At 38.1% G+C, this 26,089-nt stretch overlaps 1 protein-coding gene across 1 annotated transcript in view; it reads left to right on the top strand.

The window, feature by feature from the left end:
- VSTM2A (V-set and transmembrane domain containing 2A) overlaps positions 1-25,542 on the top strand; it is a 193,418-nt gene extending 167,876 nt beyond the window's left edge. Inside the window, exon 5 of the mRNA XM_072791696.1 lies at positions 21,971-25,542. Within this exon, the coding sequence (XP_072647797.1) occupies positions 21,971-21,981 (11 nt within the window). The 3' untranslated portion in view covers positions 21,982-25,542. The remainder of the gene's footprint in view (positions 1-21,970) is intronic.
- The last annotated feature ends 547 nt before the right edge of the window (positions 25,543-26,089 follow it).

The following is a 26,089-nucleotide window of genomic DNA, read 5'->3' as shown; positions in this document are numbered from 1 at the left end:
TCCTCAACGTTTAGGTCCTAGGTTGAAATATTATTATGTCCAGGTGCAAGGGCCTTATTCAAAGGTTGGGTCCAGATTCAAATTCCAGGTTCAAGGTCCAAGACCAAGGTCTAGGTTTCAGGTGCAGGTCCTAGTTTAGTCAAAAGTCCAGGATTTATTTAAAAGATCAAGATCCAGGTCCAGGCCCAAAGTCCAGCTCTAAGCCTAAGTCCAAGGAACTGAGTAAATTCAGATTTAAAGTCAGTGTCCAGGGATCCCTGGGTGGCGCAGCGGTTTGGCGCCTGCCTTTGGCCCAGGGCGCAATCCTGGAGACCCGGGATCGAATCCCACGTCGGGCTCCCTGCATGGAGCCTGCTTCTCCCTCTGCCTATGTCTCTGCCCCTCTCTCTGTGACTATCATAAATAAATAAAAAAAATTTAAAAAAAAAAAATAAAGTCAGTGTCCATGTCCATTGCCTATGTCCAAGTTTAGGCTAAAGTTGTACAAACTGAAGAAAATGCAGTTGAATACAATGTGTGATTCTCACAAGTGTTCAGTTTTGTTTAGATATAGCTTATTTGAACCTTAATATAGTCTACCATTCAATAAGAATCTCTTTTCAAGCTGAATCTAGTATCAAATTCTGATCCTGACCTCTTCTTATAATGATAGAATGCATACGCACACATTAGTTTCTTCTAGATTTACTCAAACTCACAATAGGAAAGTGCTGGTGAGAACAATGTGCGTATCTAACCTTATTTTTGTACATACTGCTTAGGTTTACTTGTTCTAATTCACAGGAAGAAGATGTAATTGAGAAGCATGTGCAAGTTCCTGAGCTTTTTTCCTCTCATATCAATCTTGTAGTCACCTTGGTTTATTCTAATAAAAGTTATTTTAGAGTGTCAGAGACTGAACTTTGTCCATATAGTTCTCTTCCATAAAGACTGCTCAAATATATCTTATCTTACTTAAACAGTGAGAAAATACTTTGTAAAAAAATGTTTATTTATTTATTTTAGAGAGAAAGAGTGTGAGCAAGAAAGGGGGATCGGGCAGGTACAAGTAGACTCTGCATTAAGCACAGAGCCCAACTAAGGTCCCATCCCATGACCCCGAGATTATGACCTGAGCCAAAACCAAAAGTCAGGTGCTCAATTGACTGAGCTACCCAGGCTCCCTGAAAAAATACTCTTGATATAAAGTTGTGTTTCTGGCTTTTTTGCCATTATATATATTTTTTTAACAGGTATACAAAAAATATTTTAGAGATTGTGTCTGATTCTAAGCTTGTTAACTTCTCATATATGTATATAGATTCTATCTAACCCACAAGAAAGATATATTTTGAAGAATAATGTATGATATTGAGTTTGCTTAATGATATATTATTGTTTTCACAGATATTGTGTTGATTTAATTGCTCAAATTCACTTTAAATAGTACAGTTGGGAAGAATGTGAAATAGTGTCTGTGAACTATTTTTCTCAATAAATCTTACATTCATCTCAATGTATTCTAATATATTACAATTTACTTTAGAGAGGAAGGTCTGATTCTGATTTTTTCCAATATTGTTTTTTGTATACTCATATTCCATCTAAATTTCCTCTAATGTCTACTAAGAACTTTTTTATTTGAGAGAGAGAGCATGCATGTGAATTGGAGGGTGCAAAGGGAAGGAAGAGGGAGAGAAAGAATCTTAAGCAGGCTCCTCACCTAATGCAGAGCCCCCACAGAGCAAGGTGGTCTCCTCTCAGAGCTCAGTCTCATGACCCAGAGATCATGACCCAAACCAAAATCAAGAGTTGGATGCTTAACAAACTGAGCCACCCAGATACCCCTCCTATTAAGAACTTTTAGGAATAATGTATGCTACTAAACTTGTTTATACTTGTTTTCACAAGTATTGCCTTGAGACCTTAATTTGGTTGAACTAGTATTAAGAAGGTAGGTTTGAGAACAGTAGTGATTATGGAGCCCTCTACACAAATACTCTTTGGGTTTACTATAACTTGCTCTGATTTAAGAGAAGATATTTTTAGAAACAATATGTGACTCTCAGATTCAGCTCACAAATACTTCCTGGATTCATCACAGTTTTCTCAAATATTAAATAGGTAGTTTCTTTTGAGAGCAATGTGTAAATAAATACAGCTTTTCAAAACTACTAGACCCAAACATTCTAAAACTTTACCTGAGCCTGGACGTGACCCTGGACATGGAACTTATATCCGTCCCTTGAAATTGGACCTAGATTATGGACCAAGGACATTGGCTCCTGACCCTGAACCTTGAACTGGATCTAGATCCTTGGGCTTTGACCTTGGATCTAAACCTCAACCTGTGCCTTTGAATTGGATGTTGGATATTAACCTCTAAATTCAGACCTGGACAACAGACCTGCAGTTGTAACCTGGATGTAGACATGCACATTGGACCAGGAAATAGGACTTGAACATAAATTCTGAACCAGAATCTGGTTCTGGATTTTTCTAATTTCTTGTACTTGACCTAGAATATGTTTTTGGACTTTAACCTTTGACCTGGACCTGAAATTTAGACCAGGACATAGATGTCGAATTTTGCCTAGATTTTTCCAGGTCCAATGTCCAAGGCAAAACCAAGTGTGAGGCCTATTAAAAATACCAAATGTGTAGTTTCTACATCAAGGTCTAAGTCAAGGCACAAGGTTAAAATTATGGGCCCAAGTCCAGGTGAAATACAGGCCTCATATCCAATACAAAGGTCAAAGGCTCAGTTTCAAGATCCAGATCATGTCAAAGCACAAGGTCAAAGTCCAGATTCAATCTTCAAATTTAATATCAGATTAACTGTACTGAAAAAGTCCATTGTCAGAATCTAAAGTTTGGATTTGGTACTTAAGCTCAAAGTCCAAGTTATAAGTCCAAGTCTTAGTCTAGTGCCTGGTTCGATGTCCAAGACCAAGGTCCAGGTCCACAGCCAATGACAAGTTTTAAGTCAAGTCTATGTCTAGTCGACACTAGACTAGACAGCTATAATCTTCAAGATCAAGGCAAAATCCAGGTCCAAATTTCAGATCCAAGGTTCTACTCTGAGTTAAGCTCCAAATCAAAGATCTAGGCTAAGTACTAAAATCTAAAATCTATATAAAAGTTCAGAAAATGTTCAAGTTCCAGGTCTGAAGTCAAGTCCAAGGCCTTGAACAAATGTCCAGGACCAGGCACAGATTCTTGTCCAGTTCCAAGGTCCGGTAAAATCAATGTCCTACTTCTAGACTCAGCTTAAAACATTCAGTTAAGATCCATGATAAATGTCCAAGTCCAAGGTCAGAGCCAACCTAGTTCTGGAATCAAGATTCGTGTGCAACTGTTGAGGATTTACCCCAAAGATTCAGATGCAATGAAATGCCGGGACACCTGCACCCCGATGTTTCTAGCAGCAATGTCCACAATAGCCAAACTGTGGAAGGAGCCTCGGTGTCCACCGAAAGATGATGGATAAAGAAGATGTGGTTTATGTATACAATGGAATATTACTCAGCTATTAGAAATGACAAATACCCACCATTTGCTTCAACGTGGATGGAACTGGAGGGTATTATGCTGAGTGAAGTAAGTCAATCGGAGAAGGACAAACAGTGTATGTTCTCAATCATTTGGGGAATATAAATAATAGTGAAAGGGAATATAAGGGAAGGGAGAAGAAATGTGTGGGAAATATCAGAAAGGGAGACAGAACATAAAGACTCTAAACTCTGGGAAACGAACTAGGGGTGGTGGAAGGGGAGGAGGGCGGGGAGTGGGGGTGACTGGGTGACGGGCACTGAGGGGAACACTTGACGGGATGAGCCCTGGGTGTTATTCTGTATGTTGGTAAATTGAACACCAATAAAAAATTAATTTATTAAAAAAATTAAAAAAATAAACAATTCTTTTCAATTTATTAAAAAAAAAAAGATTCATGTGCAAGTTTCAGGTTCAGGGTCATATTAAGGTGTAGACATGAGGTCTAGGTCCGAGGTCCACTTCCAGGATCCATATTTGAGGTAGAAGTCAGAGTTAAGAGGTCCATGCCAAGATCTAAGTCTAAGATCAACCTCTCTAATCAAGACCAAGTCAGATCCAAGGTCCTGGACAAATTTGGGTCCATGGTTGAGGCATCACTTCCATTTCTAAGATCCAAAGCCAGATCCATATCCAGGTGAGGTCCAAAAATAAAGACCAGTTTGTGTTCTGAGGTTGGAAAAATGTCCAGGTTCAAAATCAAGTCCAAAGTTCAAGGACAAGATCCCAGGCCCAAATCTAATACTCAGGTCAGATTCGCCTTTCATGTCCATAAATGAGACCCCAGTCACTATCTTTCCTCACCTCACACTCATTCACTACCTACATCTGCCCCATACCTACTTGCTACTCACACTTCACCTTATAGCTATCTACTACCTACCCTACTCCATAACCATTAACTAATTACCCCTGGCAACACTAACTCTATGTATACTTTGCCCGACCTCTACTTAATACTTTGCTTCATATCACTGCACTACCTGCCCTCACCCCATACTGACCCACTAACTATCCTCTGTCCAAACTCACTGTTTACCTCACTCCACCTCATACACACTTGCTACCCAAACCCTGACCCGCATCCACTGTCTACATATCCAGACATATAGTTATTACCTTACTACTACTTCTGACCCCATACCCACTCAACAACTAATCCACCCTACAACTAATAGTTACTAGTTCTTTGTTCCAAAAATTCACTAACTATACCCTAGTTATACAGAAAGTACAACTAGATTATAAAGTATAATAATTATTTATAAGGTAATAATCTGGTATTGCCTAATTTGCCTACTTATTCATTTCATAAACATTTATTACTTACCTCATGCACTTGTTAAATACCAGAAATTGTTTTAGATTTAAAAAAAAAAACAAGAATAAAAACTAAGCATAGTTCCAAATCTCCAGGATACTTCAGCCTGTAGAAGAATATGCACAAGTACATTGATTATTATAATTAATAAAATGAGTACTAAAATAGAGAAAAGCCAGAGGCTTTGGTGAAACATTGAGACATCTGGCAAAGGAGGTCATGGGAAAAGAGGATACTTGATCCAAACCCTGAAACACAAGTTGGCTTGAAGCACAAAGAGCCTCAGGGGTAAGAGAACATGTGGCATCATCAGAGAATGACCACATAGATAATCAGATAATAGCGAGGTTTTTAAATAACATATATACCAAGAATCATGTTCAAAACTGTAAGATAATGATTTAAATAACCCTCACACACCTCTATGATGTAGATGCTATTATTATATTCCTTTTTTTAGGAGAGAAAAATGAGGCTAAGAGAGGTTGACAGCTTTCCTACATTCATGTGGCTAATGAGCAATAGAACCTAAGACTAAAAAAACAAAGCTTGGTGATTACTGCCTTCCTGACACCAACAAGAATAATGAAGTTTGAAAACCAGAGAAGAGGAAAAGCTAGATCACAAGGGTCTCATGTGGATTTGCTAAAATATTCGGTCTTTCTCTTGAAGTCCATGAGAAGTCATTGACGAATTTACATAGTAAGGTTTGTTAGGCATTTTGACCCTAATTATAAAAGTAATTTCAATTATTGTTATAAAAATTATATAATAGGACATCCCCCAAATGGCAACATAGGAGGCTCCTGAATTTTCCTTCTCCCAAAGACCCACCAAATATACAGCTGTGCGTGGAGCACTTTCCTCTGAGAAAAATCCAGAAAAATCCAGTGACTCCTACACATCAGACAACTGAGAAAATACCCACATTGAAATGAGTGGAGCAGGCTGAGATACTCTCTCACCATAAACCCCAGCCACCCACATCATGCAATCAAGAGGGAACATCCAACTTCCAGATTTTCCCTAAGGAGCAAAGGGTATGGAACATACAACTAGTGCCCCAATTTCATGTCTGCCACCCAAAGGATGACCTTCAAACCACCTAGCTCTGAAAGCCAACAAGGCTTGCATCCCTGAGTCCCACAAGACTATAGCAAAAAAGAAGCAACTGTTAATGGGCACACGGCACTATCCATGGCTTTCCCCTTGAGGTCAGCACAGAGAGTACAGGCAAAAATGTGCACTTCCCAGTCTTTCCCAAGGGATTTGACTGCATCCTAGCTGCTATCAGGGTTCAGCACACATCTAGATGCTGAATGAGAGCCTCCCTAGAGCCTGAAAGTGCCAATGGGTGCATCCTCTACCTTCTCCTTTCGACTCACTCCAACAATAGGCCAAGTCACCAGAGTCCTCCTAGAAGAAGTATGTCCACATATCCAGTGCCCCAACTTTTCTGACTTCCACTTGAAGGACAGGTCTTCAAATCTCCTAGTTCTGGTAGCCAGCAGGGCTTGGCATTCAAAAGTCCCATAGGAACATATTTTAAAAACAACAAATCAGTTTTCAAGCAAGCACGCAAGCAATTGCTGTACCTATCCTCAGGCCGAGCACAGAGGAAGCAGGTAAAAACGTCCAAGATTCTCCCTGGCAAGGGAGATTTGACTGCCTTCTGTCCCAGCTGCTCCCTGAACCCCTTTTAAAATATCCAGGGTTTTTTTTTCAGCAGAATTCTTGTGAGCAGAAGGGAGTGGGATGATATATTCAAAGTGCTGAAAGAAAAAAAAAAAAAAAAAACCTGCCAACCTGAAAAAAGTGTCTTGCAGAATCGAAGGTGAGCTAGTTTCCCAAACAAAAGCTAATAGAATTTATCACCACTAAACTGGACTTAACAAAAAATGTTTATTAAAAAGACTTCTTCGGGGATCCCTGGGTGGCTCAGTGGTTTAGTGCCTGCGTTTGGCACAGGCATGATCCTGCAGTCCCGGGATTGAGTCCCACATCAGGCTGCCTGCATGGAGCCTGCTTCTCCCTCAGCCTGTGTCTCTGCCTCTCTCTCTCTGTGTCTCTCATGAATAAATAAATAAAATCTTCAAAAAAATAAAATAAAATAATAAAATAAAATAAATATAAAATAAAATAAAATAATAAAATAAAATAAAACAAAATAAAATAAAATAAGACTTCTTCAAGGGGCACCCATGTGACACAGAGGGTTCGTGTCTCTGCCTTTGGCTCAGGTCATGATCCCAGGGTCCTGGGATCCACCCCACATCAAGCCCCACATGGGGTTCCCTGATAAGCAGGGAGCCAGCTTCTCCCTCTCCCTCTACTGCTCCCCCTGCTTTTGCTCTCTTGCTCTGTCAAAAAAAGAAATAAAACTTTAAAAATAAAGACTTCTTCAAGCTGTAACCAAAGCATGCTGATTAGTTACTTGAAAACATATAAAAGTGCAAAATTCACCAGTAAAGAAATATATAAAAATTCATAATACTCTAATATTGTGAATCACTCCATTAGCCAAGAAGGCACACTTATGTTCCACCTCTGAGCTATTGCCCAGACATCCTTCTAATTTATATAATTTGCCATTCACTCATTAAAGAAAAACATTCATTGGACTGATGCGAGCTCAGAGCTAGACACAGAGGTACACTTGTAAACAAGACAAATTCATCCAGTACCTCTGCTTGCAGAGCTCACTGTTGAGTGACAAACACTGAACAAGGGGTGACAGATATGTTTGCAGTGATGGGCAGGTCCATTGGCACTTGGAATATAGGCACAAAACCTGGCTACAAGGTCTAGAGAAAAATTTGAAGTTAAATCTGAGATCTGAAAAAAAAAAAAAAAAAGACATTGGTTGGGGAGTGAAAGAAGAATATTCCAAATGGAAGCAGCAATACTATGTGCTAAAGGCACCAAAGTGGGGAAACGTATAGCACTTTGGAAGGACAGAAAAATATTCTGATACAGCTGGGGCACGTTGAGTAAGGTGGGTGAGCTTGGAGACCTTGGCCGAGACCTGTCAAGACAGGACTTTGGAGGCCATTTAAGAGTGACAGGAAGCTGTTCGAGTTTCTTCAGCAGCAGAGCTCCGTCGAGACGGGGGGTTGTTTAGTGTAGCCCTGTGTGTGGGTCACTCAGGTCTGAGTGATGCGGAAAGGGCAGCGGGAGGTAATCATGCTCAGGTGAGTGATGAGGACGTTGGACTAGAGCGGTGTCGGTGGTGTGTGTCTGTGTGTGTCTGTCTATGCAGTGAACTGTCTCAGTTCACAAATTCAGATTTAAAAAAACACTTCCCTGAAGATAAGTTCTCTAATATTGCAGTAATTCCATAATTTCTCATCTTCATCATCCACCATCATATTTGCCCTGGTATGTCCTCTTTCCCTTTCCCTTTGATTCTCCCCTCTCCATCCTCTGTCTCTGTCTCTGCCTCTCTCTCTCTCTCTCTCTCTCTCTCACACACACACACACACTTTCACTGCCTTTCTTCTCGCCTAAGGCAATTTTAAATCCTGCTGACTTCTCCAATTTCACCATCAAATTCATTCACCACTATTCTTTCTTCATTAGAAGGTAAGAGGTCGATTGTAAACAAAATGTTTATGATTTTTACATTTAGTTCTTTACTCGGCATTAAAATTATTTCAGTGTCTGTTGTGAATTAAGGTCCTATTTTTTTTTTAATACAAATACTTGGCCAGTTTTTTCAAAGCCAGGTATTGAACAACCTATCTCTTCCTCTTTTGTTTTATAAATAGTGCTTATATATACCAGACCAATTTGGGGTCTGCTTCCTTACACTGGTTTATTTTCCATTTTTAATATGGCCTTGGCTAGTCTCATCTGTTTATTTTCCAAGACCTTTAGAATTATTGAATCAAGATTTTTAAAAATGAGACATAGATTCAAATTGCATTAAGCCAATAAATGGTTTATACCCAATGATAGTGGTATCTAATTTATAATAGTTGACATTTTCAGCCAGAAACTATTTGTTTCTCTCGATTTGTTTGTCTTCTTTTAGGTTTTTAGTAATAATTTTTATGAATAATTTTAGATTTTTAAATATAGTTGCCACACATTTCTTATTCTTTTGCAGTCATTGTTTTTTTTTTTTTTTTTTTTTTTTTTTTTTTTTTTTTTTTGCAGTACAGTGTCTACATGGTTATCTATTCATTAGTTACTGAACAAATTTTTATTGAGCACACACCAAGTGTCAGGTGTTGTACATAATTAGGTGTTGATGAACAAGACAAATGTTCTTAGAAGAGAGTTCAAATGTGCTTTGATGTGTATAACAGGAGTATTTACCTAGTCTCAAGACATTTCTTAATGAAATAATGCAAACTAAGTGATCTCAAAAAGGACCCCTAGGTGGCATTTTGGAATCTGTTGTGGGTAATTCTGTTGTCACAATGAATGGGGTACTTCTGAGATTTTGTGCATGGTGGAAGTCACTGACATTTTGTATTCAAGAAAGCCTAGTCGCTAAGTAAAAGGATGACAAAGCCAGATTGGAGACAGTGAGAGGAATATAGATGGAAATGCCCAGGAATTTCTAGAATGGACACATTGATAATTAATATTAAAACACAGGGCAAAGCTATACTAGTGGTAACTGTACAGCACTGGCATAAAAATAGACATGATGGATTCCTAGAGAGCATGGAAGTGTCATGTTTAAATTTAAATTTAATTATATAATGTTTCAAGTTTTTATTTAAATTCAAGTTAGATAACACAGAGTGTAATATTCGTTTCGGGAGTAGAATTTAGTGGTTCATCACTTACACATAACCCAGTGCTCATCACAACAAGTGCCCTCCTTGATCCCCATGACGCATTAAGCCCAACACCTCCCCACCCCGACCTTGCCTCCAGCCACCCTCAGTTTGTTCTCTGTAGTTAAGAGTCTCTTTTATGGTTTGCTTCCCTCTCTTTCTTGTCTTTCCCCTATGGCCATCTGTTTTGTTTCTTAAATCCCACATGAGTGAACTCATGGTATTTGTCTTTCTCTGTCTGACTTATCTTGCTTAGCATAATACACTCTAGCTCCATCCACATCATTGCAAATGGCAACATTTTATCCTTTTTAATAGCTGGGTAACATTTCACTATATATATGGGCTCTTTCCATAATTTGGCTATTGTTGACAGTGCTGCTGTAAACATTGGGGTGCATGTGTCCCTCTGAATCAGCATTTTTGTGTCCTTTGGGTAAATATCTAGTAGTACAATTGCTGGGTCATAGGGTAGTTCTCTATTTAACTTTTTGAGGAACCTCCATGCTGTTTTTTGGAGTGGATGCACCAGTTTGCATTCCCACCAACAGCGTAAGAGGCTCCCCCTTTCTCCTCATCCTTGCAAACATCTGTTGTTCCCTGACTTCTTAAATTTTAGCCATTCTGACAGGTGTGAGGTGGTATCTCAATGTGGTTTTGATTTGCATTTCTCTGATAATGAGTGATGTTGAGCATCTTTTCATGTGTGTTCGTCATCTGGATGTCTTTCTTGGAGAAATGTCTATTCATATCTTCTGACTATTTCTTAACTAGATTATTTGGGTTTTGAGTGTTGAATTTGATAAGTTCCTTATAGATTATAGATACTAACCCTTTATCAGGTGTATCATTTGCAAGTATCTTCTCCCATTCTGTAGGCTGCCTTTTAGTTTTATCTATAGTTTACTTTGTTGCACAGAAGCTTTTTATTTCCATGAAGTCCCAATAGTCTATTTTTGCTGTTGTTTCCCTGGTCTCTGGAGACATGTCTAGTAAGAAGTTGCTGTGGCTGAGGTCAAAGAGATTGCTGCCTGTGTTCTCCTCTAGGATTTTGATGGTTTCCTGTCTCCCAACTAGATCTTTCATCTATTTTGAATTTATTATTGTGTTTGGTGTAAGAAAGTGGTCTAGTTTCATTCTTCTGCATGTGGCAGTCCAATTTTCCCAACACTATTTGTTGAAGACAGTCTTTTCCATCAGATATTCTTTCCTGCTCTGTCAACGATTAATTGACCATATAGCTGTCAGTCCATTTCTGGCTTTTCTATTCTATTCCATTAATCTATGTGTCTATTTTTTGTGCCAGTAATATACTATCCTGATGACTACATCTTTGTAATATAGCTTGAAGTCTAGAATCATGACGCCTCCAGCTTTGCTTTCCTTTTTCAAGATTGTTTTGTTTGTTCCAGCTCTGTGAAAAATGCTGGTGGTATTTTGATCAGGATTGCATTAAATGTGTAGATTGCTTTGCATAGTATAGACATTTTAACAATGTTTATTCTTCCAATCCATGTGGAATGTCTTTCCATTTCTTTGTGTCATCTTGAAATTCTTTCATTGGTGTTTTGTAGTTTTCAGAGTACAGATCATTTAACTCTTTGGTTAGTTTTATTCCTAGGTATCTTATGGGTCTTGGTTCAATTATAAATGGTATTGATTGCCTGATTTCTCTTTATGCTAATTTGCTGATCAAATTTGCTGATTTTTCTGCTGAAAATCTGCTGATTTTCTGATTTCTCTTTTCATTATTGGTGTAGAGAAATGCAACAGATTTCTGTACATTGATTTTGTATCCTGCAACTTTAGTGAATTTGTTGATCAGTTCTAGCAATTGTTTGGTCAAGTCTTTTGGTCAAGTCTACAAAGAGTATGGTGTCCTCTGTGAATAACAAAACTTCAACACCTTTCTTGCTGATTTGGGTGCCTTTTACTCCTTATTGTCTGATTGCTGAGGCTAGGACTTCCAGTACTATGTTAAGAACAATGGTGAGAGTGGACATCCCTGTGTTCTTATTGATTTTAGAGGAAAAGCTCTCAGTTTTCCCCATTCAGGATGATATTAGCTGTGGGTCTTTCATATATGGCCCTTGTGATGAAGAGGTATGTTCCTTCTATCCCTACCTTGTTGAGGATTTTTATCAAGAAAGGATGCTGTACTTCATCAAATACTTTTTTCTGCATCTATTGAGAGGATCATATGGTTCTTATCCTTTCTTTTATTAATAAATTTATTAATTTATTAATCATATCACACTGATTTGTGAATATTGAACCACACTTGCTGCCAAAGAATAAATCCCACTTTATCGTGGTGGACGATTCTGTTAATGTATTGTTGGATTTGATTTGCTAGTATTTTGTTGAGAATTTTTACATCTGTGCTCCTCAGGGATATTGACCTATTGTTCTCTTTTTTAGTAGGGGTCTTGGAATCAAGGTAATACTGGCATTATAGAATGAGTTTAGAAGTTTTCCTTCCATTTCTACTTTTTTGGAACAATTTGAGAAGAACTGGTTTTAACTCTTTTTTAAAGGTCCAGTAGAGGGGGTTGGGTGGTTCAGTAGGCTAAGCATTTGCCTTCAACTCAGGTCATGATCTCAGGGTCCTGGGATGGAGCCCCATGTCAGGTGCCCTGCTCAGTGGGGAGCCTGCTTCTCCTTCTCCCTCTGCTGCTCTCCCTGCTTGTGCTCGCTCTTGCTCTCTCTGTCAAATAAATGAATAAAATTTTTTTTAAGGATCGGTATAATTCCCTTGGGAAGCCTTCAGGCCCTGGACTTTTGTTTGTTAGGTGATTATGGATTACTGATTAAATTTCTTTGCTGGTTATGAGTCCTTTCAATTTTTTTCTTTCTTCTTGTTTCAGTTTGGTAGTGTATATGCTTCTTGGAATTTGTCCATTTCTTCCAGATTGCCCACTTTGTTGGCATATAATGTTTCATAATCATTTGTATTTCTCTGGTGTTGGTTGTGATTGCCTTCCTCTCATTCATGATTTTATTTATTTGGGTCACCTCTCCTTTCTTTTTGATAAGTCTGGCTCGGGGCATATAAATTTTATTAATTCTTTCAAGGAACCACCTAGTTTCATCAATCTGTTCTACTGTGGGAATTTTTTTGTTTGTTTTTATATCATTTATTTCTGCTCTAATCTTCACTATTTCTCTTCTTCTGGTGACATTAAGCTTCAACTGTTGTTCTTTTTCCAGCTCCTTTAAGGTGTAAGGTTAAGTTGTATATTTGAAATTTTTCGTGCTTCTTAAGGTAGGTTTGTATTGAAATATGCTTCCTTCTTTTGACCATTTTTGCTGCATCCCAAAGGTTTTGGACCATCATGTTTTTCATTTTCATTTGTTTCCACGTATTTTTAAAACTTCTTCTTTAATTTCCTGGTTAACTGGTTCATTCATTAGTAGGATGTTCTTTAACCACATATTTGTAGCTTTTCCAATTTTTTTTTTCTTGTGGTTAGCTTCAAGTTTCATAGTGTTATGGTCTGAAAATATGCATGGTATGTCTCAATCTTTTTGTACTTGTTCAGGGCTGATTTGTGAGCCAGGATGTGATCTATCCTGAAGAATGTCCCATGTGCACTGGAAAACAATGTGTATTCTGCTACTTTAGAATGAAATGTTCTGAATATATCTGTGAAGTGCATCTGGTCCTGTGTGTCATTCAAAACCATTGTTTCCTTGTTGATTTTCTGCTTAGATGGTCTGTCCATTGCTGTGAGTGGGGTGTTAAAGTCCCCTAGTATTATTGTATTATCATCAATGAGTTTCTCTATATTTGTTATTAATTATTTTACATATTTGGGTGCTCTCATGTGGGAGACATAAATACTTACAATTGTTACAATTGTTAGATCTTATAGGATGGACCCCTTAATTATGATATAATGTCCTTCTTCGTCTCTTGTTACAGTCTTTGGTTTAAAATCTAGTTTGTGGGCAGCCCGGGTGGCTCGGCGGTTTAACGCCACCTTCGGTCCAGGATGTGATCCTGGAGACCCGGGAGTCCCACGTCGGACTCCCTGCATGGAGCCTGCTTCTCCCTCTGCCTGTGTCTCTGCCTCTCTCTCTCTCTCTCTCTGTGTGTGTGTCTCATGAGTGAATAAATAAAATCTTAAAAAAAAAGAACATTCTTAAAATCTTGGTTCATTGTCTGATATAAATATGGCTACTCTGGTTTTCTTTTGATGTCCATTAGCATGATAGATGCTCCATCCCCTCACTTTCCATCTGCAGGTGTCTCTAGTAAAGTATTGCTGTCCTAGCTTTCTTTTTGGCACCATTTGCATGGTAAATGTTTCTCCATCCCCTCACTTTTAACCTGCAGGTGTCTTTTGGTCTGAAATAACATGCCACTTTCTTCTAGACTGCCAAGGTTTTGTGAAGAGATCTGCTGCTAACCTTATTTGTCTTTCCTTGTAAATTAGATTTCTTTTTCCTTGCCGCTCTCAGGATTTTTTCCTTATCTTTGTATTTTGCATATTTTACTATGATGTATCTTGGTATTGGCCTGCTTTTGTTAACTTTGAAGAGAGTTCTCTGTGCTTCCTGGATTGGATGTCTGTGTCCTTCTCCAGATTAGGGAAGTCTTCAGCTATAATTCACTCAAATAAACCTTTTGCTCCTTTTCCCCCTCTCTTCTTCTTCTGGGACTCCTAGATATGAATGAATCGAACATTATTATACTTTATGGAGTCACTGAGTTCCCTAAACATTCGTGATTGAGTATTTTTTCCTTCCCTTTTCAGCCTCATTATTTTCCATAATTTCATCTTCTATATCACTGATTCATTTCTGTTTCTTCCATCCTTGTGGTCATTATATCCAGTTCATTTCACACCTCAATTATAGCATTTTTTTTTTTTATTTTGGCCTGACTAGGCTTTAGGTCTTTTGTCTCTGCAGAAGGGGACATCTGGTGTCTTCTATGCATTTCTTGAGCCCAGTTAGTACCCTTATGGTTGTTGTTTTAAGTTCTGGATCAGGGGGATGCCTCGGTGGCTGAGTGGTTGAGTGTCTGCCTTCAGCTCAGGGCATGATCTTGGGGCCCAGGATTAAGTCCCACATCAGGCTCCCTGTGAGGAGCCTGCCTCTCCCTCTGCCTATGTCTCTGCCTCTTTCTATGTCTCTCATGAATAAATAAATAAAAATATTTTTAAAAATCTGGATTAGTCATATTACTTATATCTGTTTTGATTAGATCCCTAGTTGTGACTTTTCTTGTTCTTTCTTTTGGATGAATTCCTCGATCTTGGCATTTTGTCTAGATCTCTGTCTTCTCCATGTTAGGAAAGCCTGTAATGTTTCCTGCCTCTGAGAGTAATACCTTTATGAAGAAGTCATATACTGTCCAGGGCCTGGGGCCTCAGGAAGTGTTTCTGGTGTATGATGCTGCTTGTTTGGCTTCTTTTTCCCTCGGGTCCGTCTTCTGGAGAGTTTCTCCTTGCCTGCAGAGGGGAGTGTTTGGACCTTGTCCAATGTGTGGTGAACTTTAACTAGGTGTGCTCTGGTCTGTATGTGAAAAGAGGCCTGATCATTTTCCCACTAGAGCTGAAGCTTTGCAGCAGTCTATGGTCAGTAGACTTGGTGTATGCAGAGGTTTTTTCTGGTCTTATGGGGGAGGGACGCACTGCTCTGGTTCTCAGGCACACTTGTCCTGGTAAATAAGCACTTGCAGAGTGCAGAGGGGTGGGGATTGCTGTACGCAGTTCAGGCCTCCACTGTGGTTGCTGTTCTGTTCACTGAAGTCAGTCCGTGCTGATGGGCAGGGGAGAGAAATGGCATGAGCCCTCTCCCTCATCCTGAGAGGACAGTTGTGCCTCCTGCGTCCAGAAATCCCTCACAGAAGAGCAGATAATCTTCCCTTGTGTGTCCCACGTGTCCTTCAGATCCCTTTCTTCACCCTGTCTGTGTCTGAGCCATCTGCTCACCTGGCAGCACAGTGCATCTGTGTTTTTTTCAGGCCCATACTGATCCTCTGGAGGAGGGTCTCACTACACTGGGGTTGGTGCCATTTTGTCCCAGAAGGGAAGTCTCATGAATGCACAGGAGCTTGGAGAGTAAAGTAAAGCACAGCATGAAGCCACTGTCCAGATTAGGTGCCCTCGGCAGGTGTCTGCCCTTGTGCTAAGGAATAGAACAGTGCAATGGCAGCAGCCAGCTCTTTTGTCCCCTGAGAGCCAATACCCTCTCTCCCAGATGCACTCCAGGAAGGGAGAAATGTCTCTCCCATTATATCCCAGGGGATCCTTAGACTGCTATTTGCTCCCAGGCATCTGCCCTCCTTCCCCATGGAGGCACTGCTGTATCCACCGGACTCCACACTGGTCATGGCATGGACTTCTAAAACTTCAGACTTTGAGCTCCACTGGTTGCAAAAACTCCCAACAATCAGCCCCTCTCATTTTCCCAGTCAATGGTTCTGGGGAAGTGTTTTTTTTTTGGTCCCCTGTGCATTTCATATGCTCTCTCCCTCTCTCACTCTCTGCCTCTCCCCACCTCCTCCTTGCTCAGGGCTCCAACCTCTCCATGGTGCCCTCAATTCTTTTCTCCTCCAAATCATATTTTGGCAACTCCCCTTTCACAGCATGGCCTCTTTTCTCCTGCTAGTTGTGCAGTTTGTTCTCTCAGTCCTCAGATGGATTCTTGGGTGTTCAGAACAACATGATATTTATCTAATTATGTTAGAAGGATGAGGCAAACATAGGGTATGCTACTCTCCACCATTTTAACTCTTCCTTTAATTTTATTTTAAATTTCAATATAGTTAACATACAATGTTTTATTAGTTTCAGGTATATGACACCTGAGTGATTCAACAATTCCACACATCACCCTGTGCTCATCATTACAAGTGAACTTAATTCCCATTACTTGTTTTCTGCATCGCCCCCACCTCTCCTCTGGGAACCTCAGTTTGTTCTCTGTAGTTAAGACTCTTGTTTCTTGATTTGTCTCTCCCACTATCTCTCTCTCCCTGTTTTTTCCTTTGCTTATTTTTTTTGTTATTTCTTAAATTTCACATATGAGTAAAATCATATGGTATCTGTCTTTCTCTGACTTATTTAACTTAGCAGAATACTCTCTAGCTTCATCCACATTACTGAAAATGGCAAATTTTCTTTCTTTTTTATGGCTGAGTAATGTTCCAGTGTGTGTGTCTGTGTGTGTGTGTGTGTATACACATGTATGTATATCTTTATCCATTTATCCAAGGATGGACATAAGTTGGCTATTGTAAATAATGCTGCATGTATCCCTTTGAATTAGTGTTTTTGTATTTTAGGGGTAAATACCTAGAAGTGCAAAAGTGTAGGGTTAGTTCTATTTTAACTTTTGGAGAAGCCTCCATACTGTTTTCCACAGTGGCTGCACCTGTTTGCATTCCCACTAACAGTACAAGAGGCTTCTTTTTTCTTCACATCCTCACCAATACTTGTGTTTCTTATTTTGATCGTTTTGTCAGGTGTGAGGCAATATCTCATTGTTGCTTTGAATTGTACTTCTCTGATGATGAGTGACGAGCATCTTTTCACGTGTTTATTGGTCATTTCATGTCTTCTTTGGAAAAATGTCTGTAAATGCCTTCTGCCCATTTTTAATTGGATTATATGTCTTTTGGTGTTGAGTTATATAAATTCTTTATGTGGATACTATCAGATATGTCATTAGCAAATATCATATGTCATTTTTAATCACTGGGGGAAATATGGATTGATTGATTGTGCTGAGATAATCTAACACAGTGGAAAATTTTTTTTATTTTTACCATAGAACCAAGTTAATGCAATTGAATTCTGGAATTTAAATTAGAATTTCAAATTAGAAATTCAAATTAAAAAAATCACACAAGTACAAAAATGTAAATATATGTAACAAAGTATTTTTAAATTTTGAAATACAGAAGTTATTTTAAAGCATATTATCAAAGAAAAAACTCAAAGGAAAATATTGGTATTTTTCATGATTTAAAATTGTAAAGGCATATATGTGAAAAAAATCACACCTGAACTGGATATCAGGTGATATATAATTGCTAATTTTATTAAGTTGCCATATATAGTTATGTGGATAATTCAATATTCTTACAGATACATATGGAAATATTTAGAAGTGATATGCTAAAAAATAGGTAAATACTATACAAGTAGTCATTGTATAAGTTCAGTGCTTCTGGATGTTTGAAAATATTAACAACAGAGTTTTGGGAAAATACACTATAAACAAAATTAGAAGGCAAATTATACATTGAAAAATGTATTTGTAACTTACTATACCAGGGAACCTATAGAAATGTTGCCTTAGCATGAACAATTTCTGGCCATTTGTCATGTGAAGAATATGCCCTGGCTTCATCCAGGAAAAATACCTTAGAAAACTGACAGAGAATCATTGTGCCACAAATTATGCATGTAAGTTATTACAAACAGAAATTATGAGATAAAAATAATTATGGCTTGTTCTGTATCATGAAAATGTTTTCATTCATGAGTCATTGTAATATTTCTATTAAAGTATAAAGGAAGTGTAACTCGGCACCTGCTATGAGAAAGAAAAAATTGTAATTGGATACTATCCTTGACAGTCATCTCACACATTAAAGAGAGAGGTGGGTCTTTCACCCAGGGAAAAAGTAGTGACTAGATGCATCCATGAAGATTTACAATGGACCAACTGCATCTGGTCCTCATATTCTAAAATAGAAGTAGTGTCCAATTTTTTAAGAATCTAGGAAACAGATTAAACAAATACACCTTGCCAACACCAAGTTGTAAATCCAATGCAGATTGTACCCAATCATTAACACCATTTGTCCAGAGAAGTAAAGACCAAAAACAAAACAAAACAAACGAAAAACAGACTCCTCTGACTAATGTCATCCTCTCAAATCCTTCTGCCTATTACAGGGAGTCAATGCATAAATTAAGGGAAGACAGTCTCTTCTAATTTTTGGATGAGAATTTCCTAAAACACACACAAGACATAGAAAAAAAAAAAGAACTCTTACAAACCAATAAGGTAAATTTTTTTTTTAGATTTTATTTATTTATTCATGAGAGACACAGAGAGAGAGAGGCAGAGACATACACAGAGAGAGAAGCAGGATCCATGCAAGGAGCTCAATGTTGGACTCGATCCCAGGACCCCAGGATCACACCCTGGGCCAAAGACAGATGCTCAACTACTGAGCCACCGAGGCATCCCCAATAAGGTAAATATTTTTGAAGAATAGAAACATAAGGAAAAGTCACAATCATGAAATTCACAAAATAAGAAATATAAATGCAAACAGACAAATGAAAACAAGTTTAATCTTACTATTAATCAATGCAAAGCAAATTATACTAACCAGAGAAAGTCATTTTTATATATCAATAAGGCATACATTTTTTAAAGGATGATAATAGGTAGCAATAGAGATTTCTTACATACTACTTATATATGAGTTATGGAAGTAAATTTGGAGAAGATTTGGAAAAACATTTTTAGTAGGCAAAAGTATTAAATGGATGTATATGTTTGTATATGTGTGAAACAATAGCTGATTAAATAAATTATGGTACATTTTTAAGACACAGTCAATAAAAAGTTGAATTAAAATATTTACAATTTAAACAATTTTTTTAAATAATGTAGAGAAATTTATTGCCATTTCAGAGTATAACTCAGATGAATCAGACAAAAAAAATCACTAAGTTGACATTAAAATGTTATTTCACCAGATTTGTCTTCAGAAGATTTCTCTTTTGATAAGCAATTCTGCACCTAATATAGTGTAATTTGGTATAAACATATTATGGATATTTTTAAAGGTCTATAAAGGGGTGTTTCATGATGGTCTGTCATAAATATACAATAATATATATTAATATAAATTATTAATGGATTGCATCTTGAATTTGTACAATGTTCTAGAAAGATCCTACTATTTCCATTATATTTTATATCAAATCAGATATTCCTATTGTATTGCATTTGTCAAAATGAGCTCAGTTCTGATTTTAACACAACTATGTGTTCATATGTAGGCAAAGAAAAAATACTGGAAGTCTCCTACCAAACTTTTTGTGTTTATCCTTCTGTAGTGGAACTCTGAGAGCCCCTCCCTTTATTTTGTTGTGCATATTCATTTTCTATGAAATGGATAATTTTTGTAATTAAAAGTGTATTATTTCAAAAAGAAAAAAAAAAGTGGGAACACAGGGATTCACAGAGGTATCATAACTTAACAAAAATCAAATTGTAACCAAGCTGCGTTTGCCCCTTGGTGAGTCACAGATAGAAACTACACAAGGTGGAGTTGTCACACAAAGTAAACTTATTTGTAGTAAATAAAGAGATCCCAGGGAATAATCTCCAAAGCTGTGACTCCCTGAGCAGGGGTGGATGGGTTCCTTTTATTTAGGGTTAAGATAAATATTTTAAATGGGGAGTCTTGTCGTTGTACGTAAAGACGGATCTAAGTTGCACACATGCCTCAAGGAAATATACATACACTGCATGTTATTAAATGAGGCTTGTGCTCCTCGTTGGGCAGAGATTTTAGTACTGTAATGAGGTAAGGTAACTGTTGGTCACTCCATGGGTCACTCCACGGTTCATCTGCACAGGTATAAGTAAGGGGTTAAGGTCAAATTGGTCTGGGTGGTCTGGGCTGCCAGAGATCTTGGTCCAAGCAATTATTGCCAGAGGGGTAGTTCCTGTTTCTGTCAAAGGATGCTATGCACCTCACATCTTTTGCCAGAGTTAAGAGATAAACTGGAAAGAAGAGCTTAAGGAAAAATGCTGGAGAAAAGTCAGTGGATACAAGCCAGTGAGCAGTAAAGGTCAGGTCTGGGGGTCCAGCTGGTGAAAAAATTGGTGATAAATGGTAAAACCAAAATTCAAATATGTATGTTTTTCCTTCTAAACTCCATGTTTTTATTACTATGCCATATAACTTGCTAGTTGAAAAAAAATACTAAATTAAAACCGTGAAGCCAAAATATACAACTCTTAAGAGTACATAGGGTAGCCTATCTGGGTGGATGGATCAGAAAAGTGTCCCCTCCCTCCTGGCTGATCCGGCTTGGTGCCAAGGCCCCTGAGACATGTCCCACTGAGCTCTCATCAGCAGGCCCCTCAGCCTGGCTACCTCTGTGTTCTACACAAACCACAACACCAGCAGTGAGACCAGGGAACATGAAAGACCTCCAAGGTCATTAAAAGAGCATTGGATATAAGATTTACAACCTCTTCAAGTTACCTATTTCCTCAGAAAATAGTTAGCAAAAAATAAGTCAGAACTTCACTGGCACCAAGTGAGACTCTCCTGAATTCTAGGGCGGAAAGTCCTTTATTATATAAAATACTAATTATGTGCCGCCAGCCTCACTGAGAGAGAGAAGTAAATCACATGGAACAAGCAGGAGAGCAGATATTTATCAACCAAGGCAAAGATGATGGAGCATTACCTAATAAACAATAATAGACAGTTAATAAGACCCTAAGATCAATATTTTTCCACAACAATGCCAGAGTAATTCAGCTAAGATGAAAAAATATAAATATGAGCTATTTTGTCTAAAGATGTGCAGCACATTAAAAGTGAGAAAAATGTATGAGAGATTCTATGAAATGATCATAAATATAGAATTTTAATAACACAATGTGGTCAATAAAAAATATAATTAATCTAAGGTACTATGACTTTCATAAGGGATACACTTACTCATTTTTGAAAAATCTTCCCAGTCTCAAGCTGGTTATACAGTGTTCTGTGTCCCCAAATCATAATCCAATCATTTCATTGCTATTCTTCTGGCATTGTTTTAACAATATGGCCAGAAGTATACTATGTCCTTTCATCCTCTGTCCAAATGCAGGTACTTTAATAGATTTAAGAAGCTGGGGTCGTAGCAGAAAAAGGTATATCCTCCAGTAGCTCCCAGCCAGATTTCCACTGACCCACTCAGTGACTTGCCATCATTAAGTTTTGGGTTTTTGTTTTGTTTTGTTTTGTTCTGTTTTGCGCCGTCAATTTCTTGACAATGCTGTTTGTGGTCTGATATCTGGGTCATGGAGTATCCAGATATTTGGCTAGACCTTATTTCTGGGTGTGCCTGTGAGGGAGTTACTGGATGAAATTAACATTTGAATTGATAGACTTGAGTAAAGCAGATGGGCCCTCTTAGCCCTCCCAACATGGGGGAGGGGCGTTGGTGGTGCTTCATCCAATCCATTGAAGGCCTGAGTAGAATAAGAGACTGAGTGAGGACAAATTCTCTTTCTGCCTGCCTGCCTTTGAGCTCTGACATCTATCCTCTACTCCCTTCAGACTCATACTGACTGGAACTATATACCATCGGCTCTCCGTGGTCCAACTTGCCGACTGCAGACCTTGGGACTCCTCAGCCTCCATGATCATCATGTAAGCCAATTCCTTACAGTAAATCTCTTTCCTTGGATGGATGGATGGATGGATGGATGGATGGATACATAAATACATAGATAGAGGTGGAGGTGGAAGTGAAGATGTAGATATTAGAACATATGTCTATTATTGGTTCTGCTTCTCTGGAGAATCCATATTAAGAGAGATGATTGCAAAGAAAACACAAAGATACACACATACACACAATGCAGATCACATGAGAAAGTGTGCAACACCAAAAAGCAGACATTATATATATACTTGGCATGAAGGTGAAAAGCTGTCTCTGAAAAAGACTCACTGCTGGAGAAGTTCCATGTCTTGATCTGGATGTTGTTTACATGAATGAATGAGTGTGTACAAATTCACCAAACTGTACACTTAAGATGTGGGCACGTTACCGCATTTATGTTATACTTCTGTGTCAAAGTATGCTAGGGGAAAAAAATTCGGTAACAAGTTAAGTGGGAAACTGTAACCAACCAAGTCTCTACATGTCAAAACTGAATTTAATAGAGGATGTTAGACTGCCCCCACAACCACTATTACCACTAATTAGGAAGATGGAAGAAGGATAAGCAATTTGAGGGCCTATCATCCAGACCCAAACTGGAAATGCTAGGTGAGAATCTGAAGCAATTATCAAAGATGAGAGAACTACTTATTGATGTGTTAATACTCTTTGCTAAGAAGACCGGTGGTCCTTTGATTGTCATGTGTATCACAATTATGTTGTCAGTTATCTGTAAATAAATCATCCCCAACTCTTAGTGACTTAAAACAAGACTATTCATTTCCTCCCAGCCCTATAGATTAGTAATTCAGGGGTGGGGTGTACTCAGCTAGGCTTACTCGTGCTTTGCAGTCAGTCGAGGGTCAGCTGGGATGGCTGGTCCCTGGAAACCTCACTCACAATAAGAGCCTCAGCAAAGCTGGTGGAATGTCTGGGACAGCTGGGCTTCTCTCTCCATGGAGTCCCTCATCCCCAAGGAGCTGGACAGGGCCTGTGTATAAGGAACCGTGTTCCAGGTATTCCAGTGCTGACGTAGAAGTCACACAGCCTCTTAAGGTCCGGGATCAGAAGTGACAAAACATCCTTCACCGCATTTTCTTGTTCAAAGTCACGGAGCCAGCCCAGCATCAAGGGGGGGAAGACAGAGATTCCCCCTTGGGAAGAGGGAAGTCACGGAAGCATGGAAATAGCATGAAAGGAATTATAGTAACTATCTTTGCAGACATGTTTCCCGATTTTTCACTGGACTTAGAACATTATGTATTGAATGAATTAATATGTCCCATACACATCACACTGCATTCTGTGGTTTCTTACTTAGCTGTTACACTGAGAAACTCTTATTCCAAATCGAATAAAATTTACTTACTTTTTCTTTCAGTTACTTTAATTGTTTTAATTCAGGATTCAGAAAACTTTTTTCCATAAAGAACCAGATAGTAATTACTTTAGTCTTTGTGAGCTACAGGGCACAGGCAGCCACAATTCTGCCTGGAAAAGCAGCCGTGGGCAGGCTTTCGAGTAGGCGTGGCCATGAACCAATAAAACTGCACTTACAACATCAAGAGAGGGGCTAGACTGGAACCTTTTGTTGTCAGTTGTTCACATCTGCTTTAAGATATCTGGTTTTGTCTGTGTATGTGGTGAGAAAAAACATATACCTTTTTTTTTTAAACATACTTTTTCAAACAATTATCATAAATAATTATTAAATAAACCATTCTTTTCTTACTCTTTGTTATGTCATATTTGTCATATAGTATTAGGATCAGTTTCCATGCCGTACATATAGTTCCACTAATCCTTCTGTGCCTGCATTTTTAAGTATCTAGGAAACCGCTTCATGTTTAATTATATTTGCCCTTAAGCTATGTTTTTTGCCCAAAAGGTAAAATATGCCTTCATTAGTCTTTCTTTTTAAAAGCACCTCTGCTTATCTTTCCAATGAATTTTTGTACAGAACTTCAGGATCGTTTATTTGTTTAATTTTGAGATGAACAATTTTGCATTGATATTTTCACCAGAGCTGCATTAAAACTATAAAAGGAAAAAACTCTTTATAATATTAGGTCTTCTCCTTCAAAAGAATGGCACTTCTCATTATTTAACCCTTCTTTAACCTATATATGTTCAGAGTCACAGTTTTCTTCTTAACTGGCCCACACATTTCCTAGCTTCTTACTAGGTATTTGTGGCAAGGAATACTAGTGCTCACCACTATCTATGCTGTTCCTTTTCTTCCTGGTCACAGAAGAAGACATTTCCTAGCTTCCCTTGATGTAAGGTGGATGATAAGCCTGGATTCTGGTCAACACAATGTGGATGAAAGAAATCTATAATTTTCCATTCTCCTTTGGTTGTCTCCTGGATGGATGCATAAGATCTCATGGAAAGCTCTAAAGCCTAAGAAGATGTCAAAATTACTAAAGGGAAGGAATTTGCACCTACTAAGCTATTATGAGGAAGGCTGTCTGCCAAAATTCATTTGCATTACGATGTGAGAGAGAAACTTCCAGTTGTCTAGCAACTGGTATCCATTTTTTTTTGTTATAACAGTTATTCTTCTCTGATTTATAGTATCTTCTTTATTTTTATTCCTATTATAAATGAGTTCTTGTTTTATTTTATATTTTCTAACTGATTATCTTATACATAGGAGAACTACTGATGTTGCTAATGTTTAATCTTGCAAACTTACTAATTTCTTTGATTTGCATTGTTTTTCACCTGATTCTCTTTTGATTGCTAGTTAGGTATGAGCCAAATAGGGCAGCCCCAGTGGCTCAGAGGTTTAGCGCCACCTTCAGCCAGGGGCGTGATCCTGGAGACCCGGGATCGAGTCCCACATCGGGCTCCCTGCATGGAGCCTGCTTCTCCCTCTGCCTGTGTCTCTGCCTCTTTCTCTCTCTCTGTGTCTTTCATCAATCAATAAATAAAATCTTAAAAAAAAAAAAAGATATGAGCCAAATAATGGTATTTATCTCTTCCTTTAGGAATAATTGTAACTTATATTTCTATTTCTTAGTTTACTGAATTCCAGAAATTCTGTAAGAATTATAAAAGAATCAGGGAGATGAAGACCATTTTGACTTGATCTTGACTTTATTCAAAATTTCATAATGTTTTCTACTATTAAAAATATTATTTTATGGGCATCTGGGTGGCTCAGTCTGTTAAGTTGTCTGACTCTTGATATTGGCTCAGGTCATGATCTCAGGGTTGTGAGATCAAGCCTCCATGCCCAGCGTAGAGCCTGCTTAGGATTCTCTTTATCCCTCTCTTTCTGCCCCTCCCCTGCTCCCCACCTCAAAAAAAATTATTTTATAAAAGATATATAGTCTTTACCATGATATTTTTATACTGATTTTTTCAAGAATGAGTACTGAATATGAAAAATTTATATACACTGTTCTCTTTTGACTGATTTAATAAACTTATTCATTGATTTTCTACATTAAATCATTCTCCTATTCCCTGGTTGGTCATGGAAATTCAATATTTGGAAAACAGTGTTGTCTTCAGCTTACTGGTAAAGAAATTTATATATTCATATTTAAGGAATTTAAGTATCTATGTTTCAAATAAAAGTTGTAGTTTCAGTTTTATGTTGCATATATTAAGTTTTACTGTTAATATTAATTTTTTTAAAGGTTTGTTTATTTTGAGGGAGAGACAGCAGGAGTGGGGCGAGTGGGAGGTGAAGAGTAAGAGAAACAGAGAATCTCAAGTTGGCTCCTCACTTAGTGCAAGCCCAACTCCAGGCTCAATCTCACAACTCTGAGATCACAACCTAAGCCAGAACCAAGAGTCAAACACTTAACCAACTGCACTACCCAAGTGCTACTACTGTGTTAATATTATTTTGAATTTCATTGAATTCTGGAGTTTTCCATCAATAATCTTTTTAAAGTCAACCTTGTTCCCTTCTTGTGGCCCAGAGATAGTGAATAGTTGGATATTATGAAGTAACATAAGCAAAGTTTAATAGGTACTTCCCCCCTTTCTGCATA

Source organism: Canis lupus, chromosome 21 (genome assembly GCF_048164855.1).
Source record: "Canis lupus baileyi chromosome 21, mCanLup2.hap1, whole genome shotgun sequence".
Lineage (NCBI taxonomy): Eukaryota > Metazoa > Chordata > Mammalia > Carnivora > Canidae > Canis > Canis lupus.
This window is presented reverse-complemented; position numbering and strand designations above follow the sequence as displayed.